At 54.0% G+C, this 13420-nt stretch overlaps 5 protein-coding genes across 5 annotated transcripts; 3 read left to right on the top strand and 2 right to left on the bottom strand.

Annotated features, from left to right (window-relative positions):
* The first annotated feature begins 236 nt into the window (after positions 1 to 236).
* On the top strand, positions 237 to 2104 carry DACRYDRAFT_24693 (O-acetylhomoserine ami). The gene is made up of 9 exons (XM_040773796.1): positions 237 to 308; positions 358 to 472; positions 528 to 724; positions 776 to 794; positions 852 to 992; positions 1046 to 1133; positions 1184 to 1259; positions 1313 to 1886; positions 1937 to 2104. Exons 1-9 carry the CDS (start codon positions 286 to 288, stop codon positions 2024 to 2026), a joined length of 1323 nt encoding a protein of 440 aa, XP_040625112.1. The 5' UTR covers positions 237 to 285; the 3' UTR covers positions 2027 to 2104.
* A 475-nt stretch (positions 2105 to 2579) lies between these two features.
* DACRYDRAFT_31712 (uncharacterized protein) lies at positions 2580 to 3029 on the top strand (the record flags this gene model as incomplete). The annotated part of the gene is made up of 2 exons (XM_040774353.1): positions 2580 to 2671; positions 2726 to 3029. Coding segments are annotated over 2 exons (396 nt in total), but the record flags the coding sequence as incomplete, so codon positions are not given.
* Positions 3030 to 4976: 1947 nt separating this feature from the next.
* DACRYDRAFT_24692 (microsomal signal peptidase subunit SPC12) lies at positions 4977 to 5771 on the bottom strand. The gene is made up of 3 exons (XM_040773795.1): positions 5565 to 5771; positions 5368 to 5514; positions 4977 to 5313 (listed from the first exon to the last, which is right to left on the bottom strand). Exons 1-3 carry the CDS (start codon positions 5619 to 5621, stop codon positions 5221 to 5223), a joined length of 297 nt encoding a protein of 98 aa, XP_040625110.1. The 5' UTR covers positions 5622 to 5771; the 3' UTR covers positions 4977 to 5220.
* Positions 5772 to 6967: 1196 nt separating this feature from the next.
* On the top strand, positions 6968 to 10960 carry DACRYDRAFT_71277 (uncharacterized protein). The gene is made up of 7 exons (XM_040775939.1): positions 6968 to 7616; positions 7664 to 8134; positions 8184 to 8284; positions 8338 to 9024; positions 9076 to 9840; positions 9888 to 10113; positions 10164 to 10960. The coding sequence occupies exons 1-7, from the start codon at positions 7245 to 7247 to the stop codon at positions 10848 to 10850; spliced, it is 3309 nt and encodes a 1102-aa protein (XP_040625109.1). The 5' UTR covers positions 6968 to 7244; the 3' UTR covers positions 10851 to 10960.
* Positions 10961 to 11046: 86 nt separating this feature from the next.
* Positions 11047 to 12225, bottom strand: DACRYDRAFT_24691 (uncharacterized protein; the record flags this gene model as incomplete). The annotated part of the gene is made up of 2 exons (XM_040773794.1): positions 11047 to 11966; positions 11988 to 12225. 2 exons carry the CDS (start codon positions 12223 to 12225, stop codon positions 11278 to 11280), a joined length of 927 nt encoding a protein of 308 aa, XP_040625108.1. The 3' UTR covers positions 11047 to 11277.
* Positions 12226 to 13420: the final 1195 nt, after the last annotated feature.

The raw sequence follows: 13420 nt of genomic DNA, 5'->3' as shown, positions 1-13420 counted from the left end.
ACATTGTTACATGTATCTCCTCGAAAGAGTTGAACCCCCACTGTGGTTACACCTGCCAATGGAAGCCCCCAACCCGCCAAGCGCCTTTTCTCGGGGCCGGGCACGGGACCGTGTAGCACGCGAACCTGGTGTGTTCTCGCGAGACACATTGCGCCATCGACCCCGCATTTTACGATTCTTGGAGGGATATGAGTAGGACGACACGAACAAGGATGGCGGGCACAATCATCCCCATTCGACTTTCCGCCAGTCTTACCGCTTTGAACTGCTTCATCTCTGTTCATTATGTCCGAGGGCCAGTTCTACAAGTATAGTTCATTCTGTTGTTCTGTTATCTGCACCCTAATACCGCTCCAGGGAACCAGAGTTTGATACTCTCCAGCTCCATGCGGGTCAGGTGCCCGATCCCACCACCAACGCCCGCGCTGTACCTATCTATGCAACCACTTCCTTTGTCTTCAACGACTCTGCAGTGCGTCTGGGAGGCAATTGCTATCCATATCCGCTGATCGGGTACAACATGACAGCATGGAGCCGATTTGTTTGGTCTGCGCGCCTTTGGCAACATTTACTCGCGCATTGGCAACCCAACTGTTGATGTCTTCGAGAAGCGTATTGCGGCTCTAGAGGGAGGTGCTGCTGCTGTTGCAGCCAGCTCTGGCCAGTCGGCTCAATTCATGGCCATTGCGACCATAGCGCAGGCTGGGGATAACATTGTGTCTACGTGAGTCCGCCTCATCACACTCTGGCAGCGATATCCTAAGTCTATCCGCAGTTCGTATCTCTATGGTGGGGTGGGTTGCATATCTCGACATGATGAGCACATGGTTGACTCGCATTGCGTCATCTAGACCTACAATCAGCTCAAAGTGCTGATGAAGAAGTTCGGGATCGCAGTGAAATTCGTTGAAGGGGACTCGCCAGAAGGGTTCAAGGCAGCCATCGATCAGAACACAAAGGCGTTATATGTGGAAAGCATTGGGAATCCCAAGGTGACAATGCTGATGCATCATGCTACGTGCCACAGGCTGATGTATCCGAATAGTATAATGTCGCGGATCTTCCAGCAATTGCGTTGATCGCGCATGAGGCTGGCATCCCTCTCATTGTGGATAACACGTTTGGTGCAGGAGGTGCATAATCCCCAGAATCTGGCAGTTCCTGGCCTCAAACGTTTATTCAGGTTACATCGTACGTCCTATTGAGCATGGAGCCGATATTGTCGTTCACTCCGCTACGAAATGGATTGGTGGCCATGGGTGTGTGGCAACCTCTATCTTATGCTAGATGGCATCTGCTCACTTATTTTCAGGACGACTATCGGAGGTGTCGTCATCGATTCCGGCAAGTTCGATTGGACCAAGTCTGGCAAATTCCCCGGATTCACCGAGCCTTCGGAAGGCTACCATGGGCTGAAATTCAGCGAAACATTCGGGCCCATCGCATTTGCGATCAAGTGCCGTGTGGAGATCCTTCGTGACCTAGGCTCCTGCCTCAACCCATTCGCCGCCTTCCTTCTCCTTCAAGGACTTGAGACCCTCTCCCTCCGTGTGCAAAGGCACTGCGATAACGCCCTCCTCCTGGCGCAGTGGCTCGAGCATCATCCCAAGGTCGCGTGGGTGTCCTATCCTGGTCTAGAGAGTCACCCGAGCCATGCAGTAGCAAGGCGCCTGCTCCGCCCTAATACTTATGGCGGTGTGCTCTCGTTTGGTGTGCGTGGGGATGCGAAGGTCGGCAGTTTAGTGGTGGACAAGCTCAAGCTGGCAAGCAATCTCGCAAATGTGGGAGACGCGAAGACGCTTGTCATCCACCCTGCCACGACGACACATCAGCAGCTCACGACAGACGAGCAGTTCGCGAGCGGTGTTACACCTGATCTGATTCGAGTTAGTACCTCTACAATCTCCTATCATTGTTCATTAACTGATGTGCACAGGTCTCTGTCGGGATCGAAGCCATCAGCGATATCATTGCTGACTTCGCGAACGCGTTCGCTATCGCTATCCCCGAGGAAAACGCTGCGTGAATCCGGAATCAGGACTTCTAAAGGCAGTACTTTGTGTTTATTAGGTAATTCTATGAAGCAACAATGAGATGAAATACCACCGCTCTCATTTATCACGTGATGCTCCAGGGACCGGGAAAGCAACTCGGACTGCGCTCCACCGCTACTCTCTCTCTTACGTTCAGGAATGAATTCCGAGAAAAGACACACAATTTCCCGTTACTCTACTCATTCAGATGTTGAATCAGAATTCGAAAGGAGCCACGAAATGGAGGCGCTAGGCGGTGTTCAATCCTGTCCAACCTGTGAGCCAAGAAGCGCAGCTGGAGTCTACGTCGTCAAGATACAGGATATGAATTATTATCAGGTCCCCTGCTCGCCAGACATCAAAGTTGAGCTGCTTGCTTGTCTCCCCTCCAGTATCCTTGCTCGTCTGGTGTCCGCCAATGCTCATCTTATGACTTTATGCGCTCGGTAGTCCGTTGTATGCGATGGCCGCGTCGTTGGCAGAACCTACGAACAGTACGTGCCGTTCGCTTTCCATTTTAGGACGACAACGCTTATCACGCATGTAGGCATTCCACTATGCGTCACCACTTGCTTGAGTGAGGCAGCAACTGCCGCCGGTTGTGAGTCTTATACGAGCGTCGCCTGCGTGTGTCCTTCGTACGTCTGGTCGGATGCCCTATCCTACACATTCTGATACATTCTTGGCAACAGACCAACGTTCCAAACTTCCGCTGCCTCCTGCCTACAATCAAACTGCTCTTTGGCTGATCGAAGTCTCGCCGTCTCCCTGGCGGATGCCGTCTGTAAACCTTACACTGGTGCTCTGACTTTGCTAGACGAGTTGACTGCCAACCCCACTGCTGCGAGTGGGACGCTCTCCGTGTTCTCGACAAGAAGTGTTGAGAGCGTGTTTTCCACCTCGTCAGAATACGCCAAATCTGCGTCACCATCCCTCGAATCGATGAGCAGTGTGGCATCCATGTCTTCCGTGGCCTCAGCCTCAGCATCGTCTCTCGCCATGCTGTCCAGCCAATCAATCGTTTCCTTGGCTTCCGTCTCCCTCGCGGCAGCCGCAGCATCTTCTACTCTCGATGTGCATACATCCTCCAATGCAGCCCTGCCCCCAGCTAAAATAGGTGGCATTGTCGGAGGTGTTATTGGCGGCCTTCTACTGCTGGTTCTTCTCGCGCTGGGCGGCTTTTGGTATTCTCGTCGGAGAAGACAGCAAAGATACCCAGGAACAAGATTGGATCTGGATTGGGATAGCCCATTCGATCCATACGCGCATGAGCAGAGGGGATTATCGCACATCGTCCCTGAAGCCGCCTGGAGCGGTCGACCGTTCCCCGAACCCAAGGACGCTGACCACGATATGCAACCAGTCGAATCTTCATCCATCGCTCTCGTCGATCCATACAACGTCACCGTATTTACTCCCCCAACGCCCTCCTCGCGACCATTGGGCCCCCGTCCTGCCCCGGCTGGCCCAGTTCGCTCCTCGAGCACAAGTACCAGCCAGCCCTTGCACACACCCCGCGCCAGCAGTGCGTACGCCCGGTCCTCGGACGGACACGAAGGTGATGCCGAGCCACTCTCTCCGGATAGCGTGGGCAGCGAATCCCATGTTCCACCTAGCGCTATGTTCTTGTATCGTACCCCCAGTGCGAACGGGGCGCTCGTTGGGGAACATCGGACGCTGAGTGCTGCAGACGGTGCGGCGACACAGAGAAACCCCAGCATATCGATTCAGGCAAAGGCGCGAGAGGCATTTGAACGATATCACCTTACGAGAGAAGTGAATTCGCCCCTCGGTCTGGGAAGAAGAGCGTCGATTGGCGGGGTTTTGCAGCCCATGGATGGAGGACCTGTGCTTGTTGCAGGGCAAGAGACAGGTGCAGAAATGCAGGAAATCCCACCTAGGTATGATATGATACCTGATCCGGGAAGGAATCAGGGGATAGGGAGATAAAAAAGGATTTAAGTGGTTTCTTTCATTTGGAGATTGACAAAGGAGGATTACTTGATTACTCGTGTTGTATGTAGATAGACCAAGAACTTACAGACTTCAACCCATCTTCATCTCTTGTTCCGCGTTTTCTTTTGGACACAGTTGGCGCTCCGACAATCCCCCAACTCCGCAACTCCCGTTGTCACCCGGAAGGCAGTGTGACAGCACACGTTGGGCTCGCCGTTGACCTTCAGGTTTGCCGCAGGCAAACGTCGATCCCCGGTGTCAACAGCGCGCCAGAGGGCCTCCCAGGCACGGGCGCCTCCCGCTCTTCCTCTAAGGCGGCGGATTGATGTGCCAAGGATTTCTCCGCGCGTCTGAGTTGATAAACCAGGACCAACGTGGAACTTGTTGCATCAGAACGTGTACATGTCTTGTCCCATGCTTTTCCAAGCTGGAATATATGTACCTTCTTGACTGGAAGGGCTGGAACGTTACCCCAGGGTCGGTACTGTTGACCAGACATAGATGGCAGGAAGCCGAACCTGCCCGAAGCAGAACAAAGAGCAGCTCAGCAACAGCAAGAAGATTACCTGCCAGGCACCAGTGGCTGTCCATTTCATTCGAATCCTTTGAATGTATGCAATGATTCTCAGGGCTTTCAGGGATTCGGACCGCTGTCCAGAATCGGAACTTGTAAACGCAGATTGACTCTAGTTGTTGAGGCCCATTTGTTCCAGTGATCTGGGTTGTTCATGCCATGCACTAAAAATCATGATGGGGTGCCTGGTGACTGAGCTTACAAACATGATCGTACGTGGCATAGGCAAAACGGTATTGGTGGTCCAGGCACTGACAAAGGGCATCGTGGAACCCACAGCCACGTTTTCTTACTTTCCATCTTGTCATAGTTGGTCCACGTGGGGGACAACCAGTATCTCAACCCCTTGACATGTCCGAGGACCAAGGGGAAGCAGCTGACGCGAGGGCATTAAGCCGCGATTGGACCGATGGATAGATTGAACAAGTAGATTGGCGGATGTTGTACATGTGTTGGCGGGCAGGCGCGGTGGAGGTGGGAGGTAAGGGTAAGTAATATCCAGAGATGCGGATCGTGAGTCAATCTGGATTACGATGCTCTGATCGTCCGTTTTCAGCCCCAAGAGGACTGGGCATGCTGCTCAGCCGCACTCTCCTTGGCTGAGCAGAGACATACAGAAGGGGGAGAAAGAACGTTGATGCGATTGGCTCGGCTGGTTCACTCGGCTTTTGAGAACTCGAGTGAGGGAGCTACGGGTGCGCGCCATGGAACTGGGTGCAGGTTCAGGTACGGCCAAGGAGGGACGAACAACTGCCAGTATGGCGTGAGATTGTTGCTGGGCGCGCGTCTGATGTTGGCACTTACGACGAGAAGTCCGAGTACGGCGACGCCGAATATGGCAAGGGAGATGCGTAGATCGGCTGCGATGTACCCCGCGAGAAAGGCGACGACGGTCGCGATTGATAGCACGACGTAGGTGATGATTTCGACCTGCGTTTGTGCGACGAAGTCCTGTGACGTGGAGGTCAGCACCTATGCGGAAACCGGTGAAGATGGCATACGATTTTGCCCTCGAGCGTACGGCGTACCACACGTTCGACGGTATTGAGCAGGTCCATAATCAGATATGCGGGCGCTAGGGCGAACGGCGGTCGAGTTGTGCTACAAAGTGTTGTGGACACACGCGTTCTGAATAGATGGCAATCAGCTCTGGATGGAACGCGATTTCTGTTCGGGTCCCCATTTCGCGGACCCCTAAACACATGTACAGTCGGACCCGCGATTACACATACACCATATTAGGCATAGCCCCTCTGTAGGCATAGCTTTGCAGGTCCACCGACGTGGGAGTCAGGAAATGATATGGGCCATTAGGCATACCTTGGCTTAAGCATAATGCATAGCTCAGGGGACTAGTTTCCCATATATATGCTTAACAGTTTGGGCTCCACGGACTCCAATTTTGGTGGAAATCCCTCCTGGGCGGCTCCTATTTGTCCTTTAAACTCAAGCGGAAGCAAATATTTGGGCTTAATGATTGGCCCGGGTAAATATTTCGGCTCCGACGCAGCCATGCTTAAGCATGGCCCGTCCTTAAGCATGGCTTATAGTGTCCCCCGAGCCCATGCTTAGTTGCGGGTCCGACTGTATGTGCATCGTCCCTGCCGAGGCGGCGGCATCTGGTTATTTTGGCGGATCGGGCAAGGTCAAAAGAGCGAGATAGTGGCCGATGGAAGCAGTGAGCCAATAGGAAGAGGAGAGAGACCTTATTCGCTTCCCTAAATGCGCTCGGAGTGTCCGGGGCCCCTGTGTGCGTGGTAAGATATTTGAGTGCTCTGTTCAATTCGGTGGAGCCCTGTGAGAAGGAATGCTTTGAGCTGGGCCCGGATTGTGTAAGAGAGTGGGTTGCTGACAACACACGGCACAGTCGAGAAAGGCGAGGCACCAAAAGGCCCATTCTGCCAACAGTGAGGTGACTGGCGGGGGGGCGGGCTCACCCACCCACCCACTGAACGGGCCTGCTTTAAATATATCGTCCCCTTCCAGCTTGGCCGGTAAACTGTCTCTCCTCTTTCCCCTCCCAGCATCGACGACGACGACCAAAGTAGTTTTCATTCTTCTAGCCACAAACACGTGCAGACAAGCGAAAAGGGGTATTATAGGCGATCAAGTATAGGGCTTACTTCAGCGTGACGCAAACCCAGGCTCTTCCATATACGCATACACGGCCGCATACTGAACCGGCGATTCAACAATCCCCGTAGGCACCTCAGTGCGTCACTTCCCTCCCTCCCCCACGCTGTCTTTCCATCCCTCCCCCACAGCCCTTGCTTACCAGAGACAGGAAGCAAAGCATGGCAGATGAACGGCGCCTTCCTCCTTCCGCCCACCACCACATTCACAACCCGCACCCAAATATCCACGGTCACCAGCATCATCATCCTAGTCACCATCCTAATCCACAGCACCACCTGCACACATACCCAGCCCAGCAAGATACGTCTTCCGTCCTTACATATTCCCACCCGACCAGTACTTCACCCAGTGCCTCCTCTACAGGGCCGACATTACCCGCCAGCCAGAATTCCTACGAATTCCTCCTATCCGGTCAACACCGAGGCCCAGGAAACGCCCAAACCCCAGCCGTGTCCACCACCAATTCCGCCCTCTCCCCAGGCGCTCTCTCTTCTACTTCCTCCACATCGCATTACGACCCACTCGCACTTCCCCTTCCGTCTGGCATGATCGGCTCCGTCCCACCCCAGCCAGCACCCTTCCAAACGGGCAACGTATCGCAGTACATGACCGATGTTTCGAATGCGGCGTTTGAAGAATTGGGCCGGAGACAGCAGTACATCAGCGCTGCGAGTACGCATACGTACCCGAACATGGATGGTCTAGACACCAACAATCTAGGGGGCAACATTCATCCAAGCGCTATCTACTCGAGCTTCAGCTTTGATAACACTGGCTTGCCACCGTATCCGCAGCTGCAGCATCAGAATGGAAATGCCTTCCACCAGCAACATCATGATCATGGGTTTGCAGATCTCTCACAGGCGATCCCGGAGCAACAGGACATGTACTACCCTCAGCCCAACGGTTTCCCGGATGTGAGCCATCCCACTTATCCATCAGCCTTCGTCTGATGCACGTGCAGTACCCTCCGCAGCACGCACCACATCAACCGGAGCCACCATTCCCTAGTGGTCTGAATGCTCAGCAACCGTATGCCAGCATCTCCCCATCACCGTGGAACGACGAGTACATGTCGGGTGATAACCAATATGCGCCTCCTCCTGCGCCGGCTCGGCCCTCAGCTGTACAGCTTGCACCCCAGCAATCCACCCCCAGCTCTTCACTCTCCCTCACAGGTAACGGCGCCTCCCCCGAATCCTCTTGTCGGTTGCAAAATCCATATACCGCCCGCGCCAGCGTGGCAACCGCCCCGAGTAGTTCCCCAGCATCAAACCCGGCAAGCAAGAAGCGAAAGATCGTGCTGAAACAAGAAGGTGACGCGGACGACGACGACGAGGATAGTGATGCTGCAGGGCCGGTGAACGGGGCGCAGCAGAAGGAGAAAGAGCAGAAGAAGACGCCTCAGGCGTGCTCTCACTGCAAGCGGCTTAAGGTGGGTATATGCGCTTAATTTGTACGATAACTTGTTGATGTTCCGAAAGATGAAATGCGTGCGAGAGGAGGGGCAGGCAAAGTGCGAACGCTGCTTGCATAGGAACCAGGAGTGCGAGTTTCTTGGAAGGAAGCCGCGTGTCAAGTCTAAGTGGGTTTCCTGCTTGGATATGCACATATATGCGCGGCTGACAGCGCATATAGTTGGCGTGACGTGCTGAACAAAAAGCTACAGGAGAAAGACAAGACGATCCAATATCTCCTAAAGCAACTGAACAACCCTTGGACGACGGTGCCCTTTCACGCCACGTCCAATATCGCGCTACAAGGCGCTAGTGTTACCGGGGCGTACAACGCGAGCAAGCTGCCGCCGACGCAGCGATCCCCATCTGACATCCAGGCATGGGTGGCAGATGCGACTGCAGCAACTTCCGCCAACGGATCGGGCGGGGCGGACCACCTCTCCCCCGCGTCGGCAAAGAGCCAGCCACAAAGCATCCGTGCGCAGCTGCTGAGTGAGGGTGAAGCCGACTCGGACGGCGAGGCGGACGAGTCTGGTGAACTGGACGGTGCAGGGATAAAGCGTGGCCGGTCACCGGCCGAGTTGATCCCCATGCCTGACACGCCATTCGGTCTCTTGGCAGACAGCAGCATGCGCGTCAACAAGGACCGCGACGGGAAGGGCAAGGGCGCGGAGAGCTCGGCCAGCGATGGCGGCGGCGACGCGCCTGATGAGGAAGAGGCGGTCGGTTTCGCCAACCAGAAGTTCTTTGCGCCTGGTCCAACGGTTAATGCCGGTCTTCGCCGAAGGATCATCGAGTGGCAGACACCGCCCGAGATCACCGAACGAGGGATCGTCAGCCCGGATGAGGTCAGGAAGCTGTTCAGCATGTGAGTGTCCTGTCTATCGGATGTAAGATGTATGCTCATATTCAATTATAGATTCTACGACCGCCTGAACCCCGTGCTGGCTATCTTCGATCCTGCAATCCATACCCCAGCACATGTATACGGTCGTTGTCCCTTCCTCTTCACCGTTGTCTGCGCCATCGCCTCCCGCTACTACCGAGACCGACCCGAGCTGTACCAGATCGCAATGCACCTTGCCCGGACGTCGGCAGCTACCTCACTCATCAACCGATGGAAGAGCCTTGAGATCTGCCAAGCGTATATCCTTATGAGTGTGTACTCCCTTCCTGCCAAGCGGTGGGAGGAAGATCGCAGCTGGCTCTACCTCGGTCTCGCTATCCGCATGGCGACGGATCTGAATCTGCATGTGCCAGTAACGACCAAAGCACCGGATGAAGTGACGGAACGCGAGATCCTGAACCGCTACCGTACCTGGCAGATCTGCTTCAACCTCGATCGATCCGCCGCCACCCAGCTCGGCCGGCCCACCGCCATCCGTGAAGACTACATCATCCGTCATTCGGCTAACTTCTACAAACGCTCAAAGTATAATCACCCGTACGATATACATCTGTGCGCATACACGAGTCTGCTCAGGATAATGGCGCGTTTCCTTGAGGCTGTGTACTCGGATCCGAACGCTCCTACGGGGTTGAACAAGAACATTGACTGGCTTGGCGTTACGACCAAGTTTGAAGAAGAGCTGCAGAAGTATAAGAAGGATACCGAAGCGCGCTTCGCCGTCGAGTCGAATAAAAGAGATCCGGCATGTCGCTATCGTGTCGAGCTCCTTCCTTTGTAGGTGTTCCTGCCTTGGAAAAGCAAAAATACTCATTCTTCCTCAGCTTGTTCCAGTATTCCCGTCTTGTTCTGTGGTCCTTTGGCTTCCAACAAGCCTTCGAGAAAAAGCTTGACCCTAAAGCACTGTCCAATTTCTTCAAGAATGCCTACGGTGCTGCGACCGAGGTCGTTCGGATCGTGGTTACCCGACTGTCGAAGACTGAATACTTCAGTTTCGCACCCGATGGCCACTTCCTTTTCGTGGCGTTTGCTTCTGCTTTCCTGCTGAAGGTGAGAATATCAGTTCTTCCTCAGGAATGTGGACTCACGAGCGAGGACAGTTGCTTCGCCCCGAATTCTTGCCGCTGCTTGCGGACACCCAACAGGCACATATCGTCAGTATGATCACCTCCGTCGTCGAGGTGTTCAACAGCGTCGCGATCGATAATATGCACACCCCTCGCTTGTATGCTCGCTTCCTTCAGACGCTTCTGGAGAAGCGGCATACTCTGGAAGAACCGGCCCCAACCCAAGTACCTCCCGAGCCAGAGAACGTGTCGAAGGAACCGATGCCACGAATCAATGGTTCTGCACCGCAAAACTCGGGGATCCCTGCTCCAGTGCTTGCGCCCGCCGTCGCGGTTACCACAGAGGTCCAGATGCCTGCGCCAATTCCGCAGCAGTTACCGGCACAAGCTGCCCTGCCAACCCCTCCTACCTTGTACGTCGAGGGCTCGGTCTCTGGCGCTGTCAGCACTGTAGGCGACGAGACCGAAGTACCTCCATCCACGTATGGTGGCAGCCTGTTTAATCTCGATGATATGGAGAACGACGACGATTATCTTGCTTCTATGCGAGCCTTGAACAACGCGAACTGGGCATCCAACATGTTGTTGCCTGGTTGGACCTGGCCGGCGGACGAACCAATGGATGGATGGTTTGCGCATGGACCGGAAGAACAGCTCCCTGTCCCTGATGCAGCAAGCTACATAGATCAGCTCAGCACCTTCAATTTGAATACCATGTAGGAGGCCGATTTGTTTACCTGTCATTGCATTTGTTGTCTCATTATTTATGGGTATTGTGGTTCACTATGGTCATTTCCGGTCACTTGTCACGCTTCATGTATATATCCTCCTCTACTTGCTACCTTGCGCTATCAGTTACCATTTGTTTTGGATTTCAATTGAATGCATGTGTAATCTACAAGAGCAAGCGTCTTCCGGTGGTATCGAGTGATAATAAAGTGGAGATAAGCAACAAAATACAGATCCAGTACCACGCCCACCACGACGAGGTCCGCTTCTCTGGGGGAATGTCTTCTTCCTCTGTGTCTTCCTCCTCCTCCTCCTCTTCTTCTTCATCTACGGGCGTAGGTGGCAGGAATGGAGGTAACTCAAACATAGACAACTCATCCGACCTAAACAGGCGTGAGCCGAGCTTTGGCGTGGTCGTTCAGGTATACCTGCGCAGCCCAATAGGCGATTCTTCCAACGCGGGCTGTCCGAAAGGCAGGAAATTCTTGAACGGGCATGCGCCGAGAAGCCACATCCTGCTCGCCTTGTCGTATCGGTGCTTTCCTATCGTCAGTTCTTCGACATGACGAGCCAATTCGTCTTCATTGATATATGCCTGTGCCGGAGTAGCAGGCATGCCTGACGGTGGCCAGTCTCCGAGCTCGATCCTTCGGATTGGTGAAATGCCAGGCTTCCCCGCAACCGCTGCTGCCGCTCGGACGCGGGCAAACTCGGACATTGTTTTCACCAACGACGGCACGGCAAGCAAATCGCACGAAATTGCTTCCAAATTTGGACAGATGCAGGTTGGCTTCTCTCCGGGAACGACCTTCACGACAGACTCGAGTAAGACGCGAAACAGTGTTTGGTAACTGTTTGTTGGTTCCCAGAGCGACATGCGTTTGTTAAATGACAAATATTTGATCGATGGTACGTCCTTCAGGATTTCTTCGAAAGAGGCTGGTTCTAGGCCTTTGACCGAGAGATACTCCAGTGCGGCCGAAGATGCTCTGATGAATTGCTTCAAGTATCCAACGTAGTCTTCTCGCTCAACGTTCGTGTTGATGGTGTCCCGCTGAACTGCGAGGTGTGTTAGGAGGGGGGTACGAAGGAAAGAAAAGGCGATGTCTGCGCCCCATCTGGCTGTACAGGCGCTGTAGAATCTGAGCTTCGGTAGGACGAATCGCTCTCGAGCAGGCGCTGCTTGGGATGAATCGATAATCGGCCTGTCTAGAACGAGGCGGAACTCTATCAGGTCTGGACAACCAGAGAGCATAACAAGCATTTTATCGGAATCAAAACCAGATTCTTGTGATGCATGCAGAGTGAGCTTCTTGCATGATGCAAGCAGCTTGTAGTTCGGATCGAATGTTGCGGGGAGAGGCATGTTCGACAGGTGGACTTCGTGTAGTCTTGGGAGAGAGTAAAAGAAAAGGTCCGTAATGCTCGTTTCGAAGATTTGAGAAAGCAACGGGCGAGATGATATTCGAAGCTTTCGTAGCTCCAGCGATGCACCATCCTCCGCAAGCCTTGTCATAACTTTCTTCAACGATCCGGTGGAATATTTGGCTACGCTGAGAGTGACGTCTCCCGATCGGTTCCCGTGCCGGCGTAGATAGTTCTCCACGGTGCCGGCTTCCAAATCCGGGTATTCGAATATATGCAACTCGACATCCAACCTCGCTGACTTCGATCGTCCCAGGAAGGTCGCATCCTTATGTAATGTAGCGTCATGCCCTCTCTGGTCCCAGAATGGGTGAGTGACATCACGGTTTGATGCTGCACCTATCACGGAGTGGCCAGTATACGATTCGTTGTAGATGGATGCGAATGGGTCGGTGAGCCTGCTCGAATACCGCACAGAAGCCCACATGCATGGTGTATCGAGTGCTATAACTCTCCACCTTCGACACACATGAGAGACGAGCACCGAGAACTGTCCCCATTTGGTCCAGCCCTCTGCCGACGGTATGCTGAAGATGTACCGCACCACATCGTCTGGGAGGCGAGAGAAAGCGGACAACGCTTCGTTCCTTCGTTCGTTGATCCACTGTATTCGCTGATGCAGCTTCGATTCCAGAGTGCGTGTTGTGTGCAGCGAAGTGCCGGCCTTGAGTTCCCCGCCTGAGGGGCTGATGATCGATCGCCGTGGCTCAATATGCTCCAGCATCGTGGTGAGCGTGTCTGCTAACTCGATCGCATCGGCAAGGAGATTGTCCCTCTCTGATCGCAGATCCGGAATTGGTGAATGCACGGAAGATGGTATGCGTGGCTGAGTGGGGCGGGGGATGATCTGTAAAGGCTGAGGAGACATCACTAGGACAGCAGTGCGTACGCACCTCGGCCATTGAGGACCTCCTGCTCGTCGGAGGAGTGGGGTCGCACAGCAGATCAGAGATATCCATGCTAGCCGTCGAGGATATGCATAAGATTATAGGGAGCGTATAAGCAGCGAAAGATGAGTAGTGAGTGGTTTACTGCTACTTCGAAATGGTGGTTGTGATCAGAGAGCAGCTAAGCGGAGCTGATAGGGACAGGGCCTCGGATGTTCATCGGGCCGAAGTTCGGTTAGAGCACTCATC

Source organism: Dacryopinax primogenitus, assembly GCF_000292625.1.
Source record: "Dacryopinax primogenitus strain DJM-731 SS1 chromosome Unknown DACRYscaffold_20, whole genome shotgun sequence".
Taxonomy (NCBI): domain Eukaryota; kingdom Fungi; phylum Basidiomycota; class Dacrymycetes; order Dacrymycetales; family Dacrymycetaceae; genus Dacryopinax; species Dacryopinax primogenitus.
The sequence above is the reverse complement of the archived record's forward strand: the minus strand, read 5'-3'. Positions and strand labels throughout refer to the sequence as shown.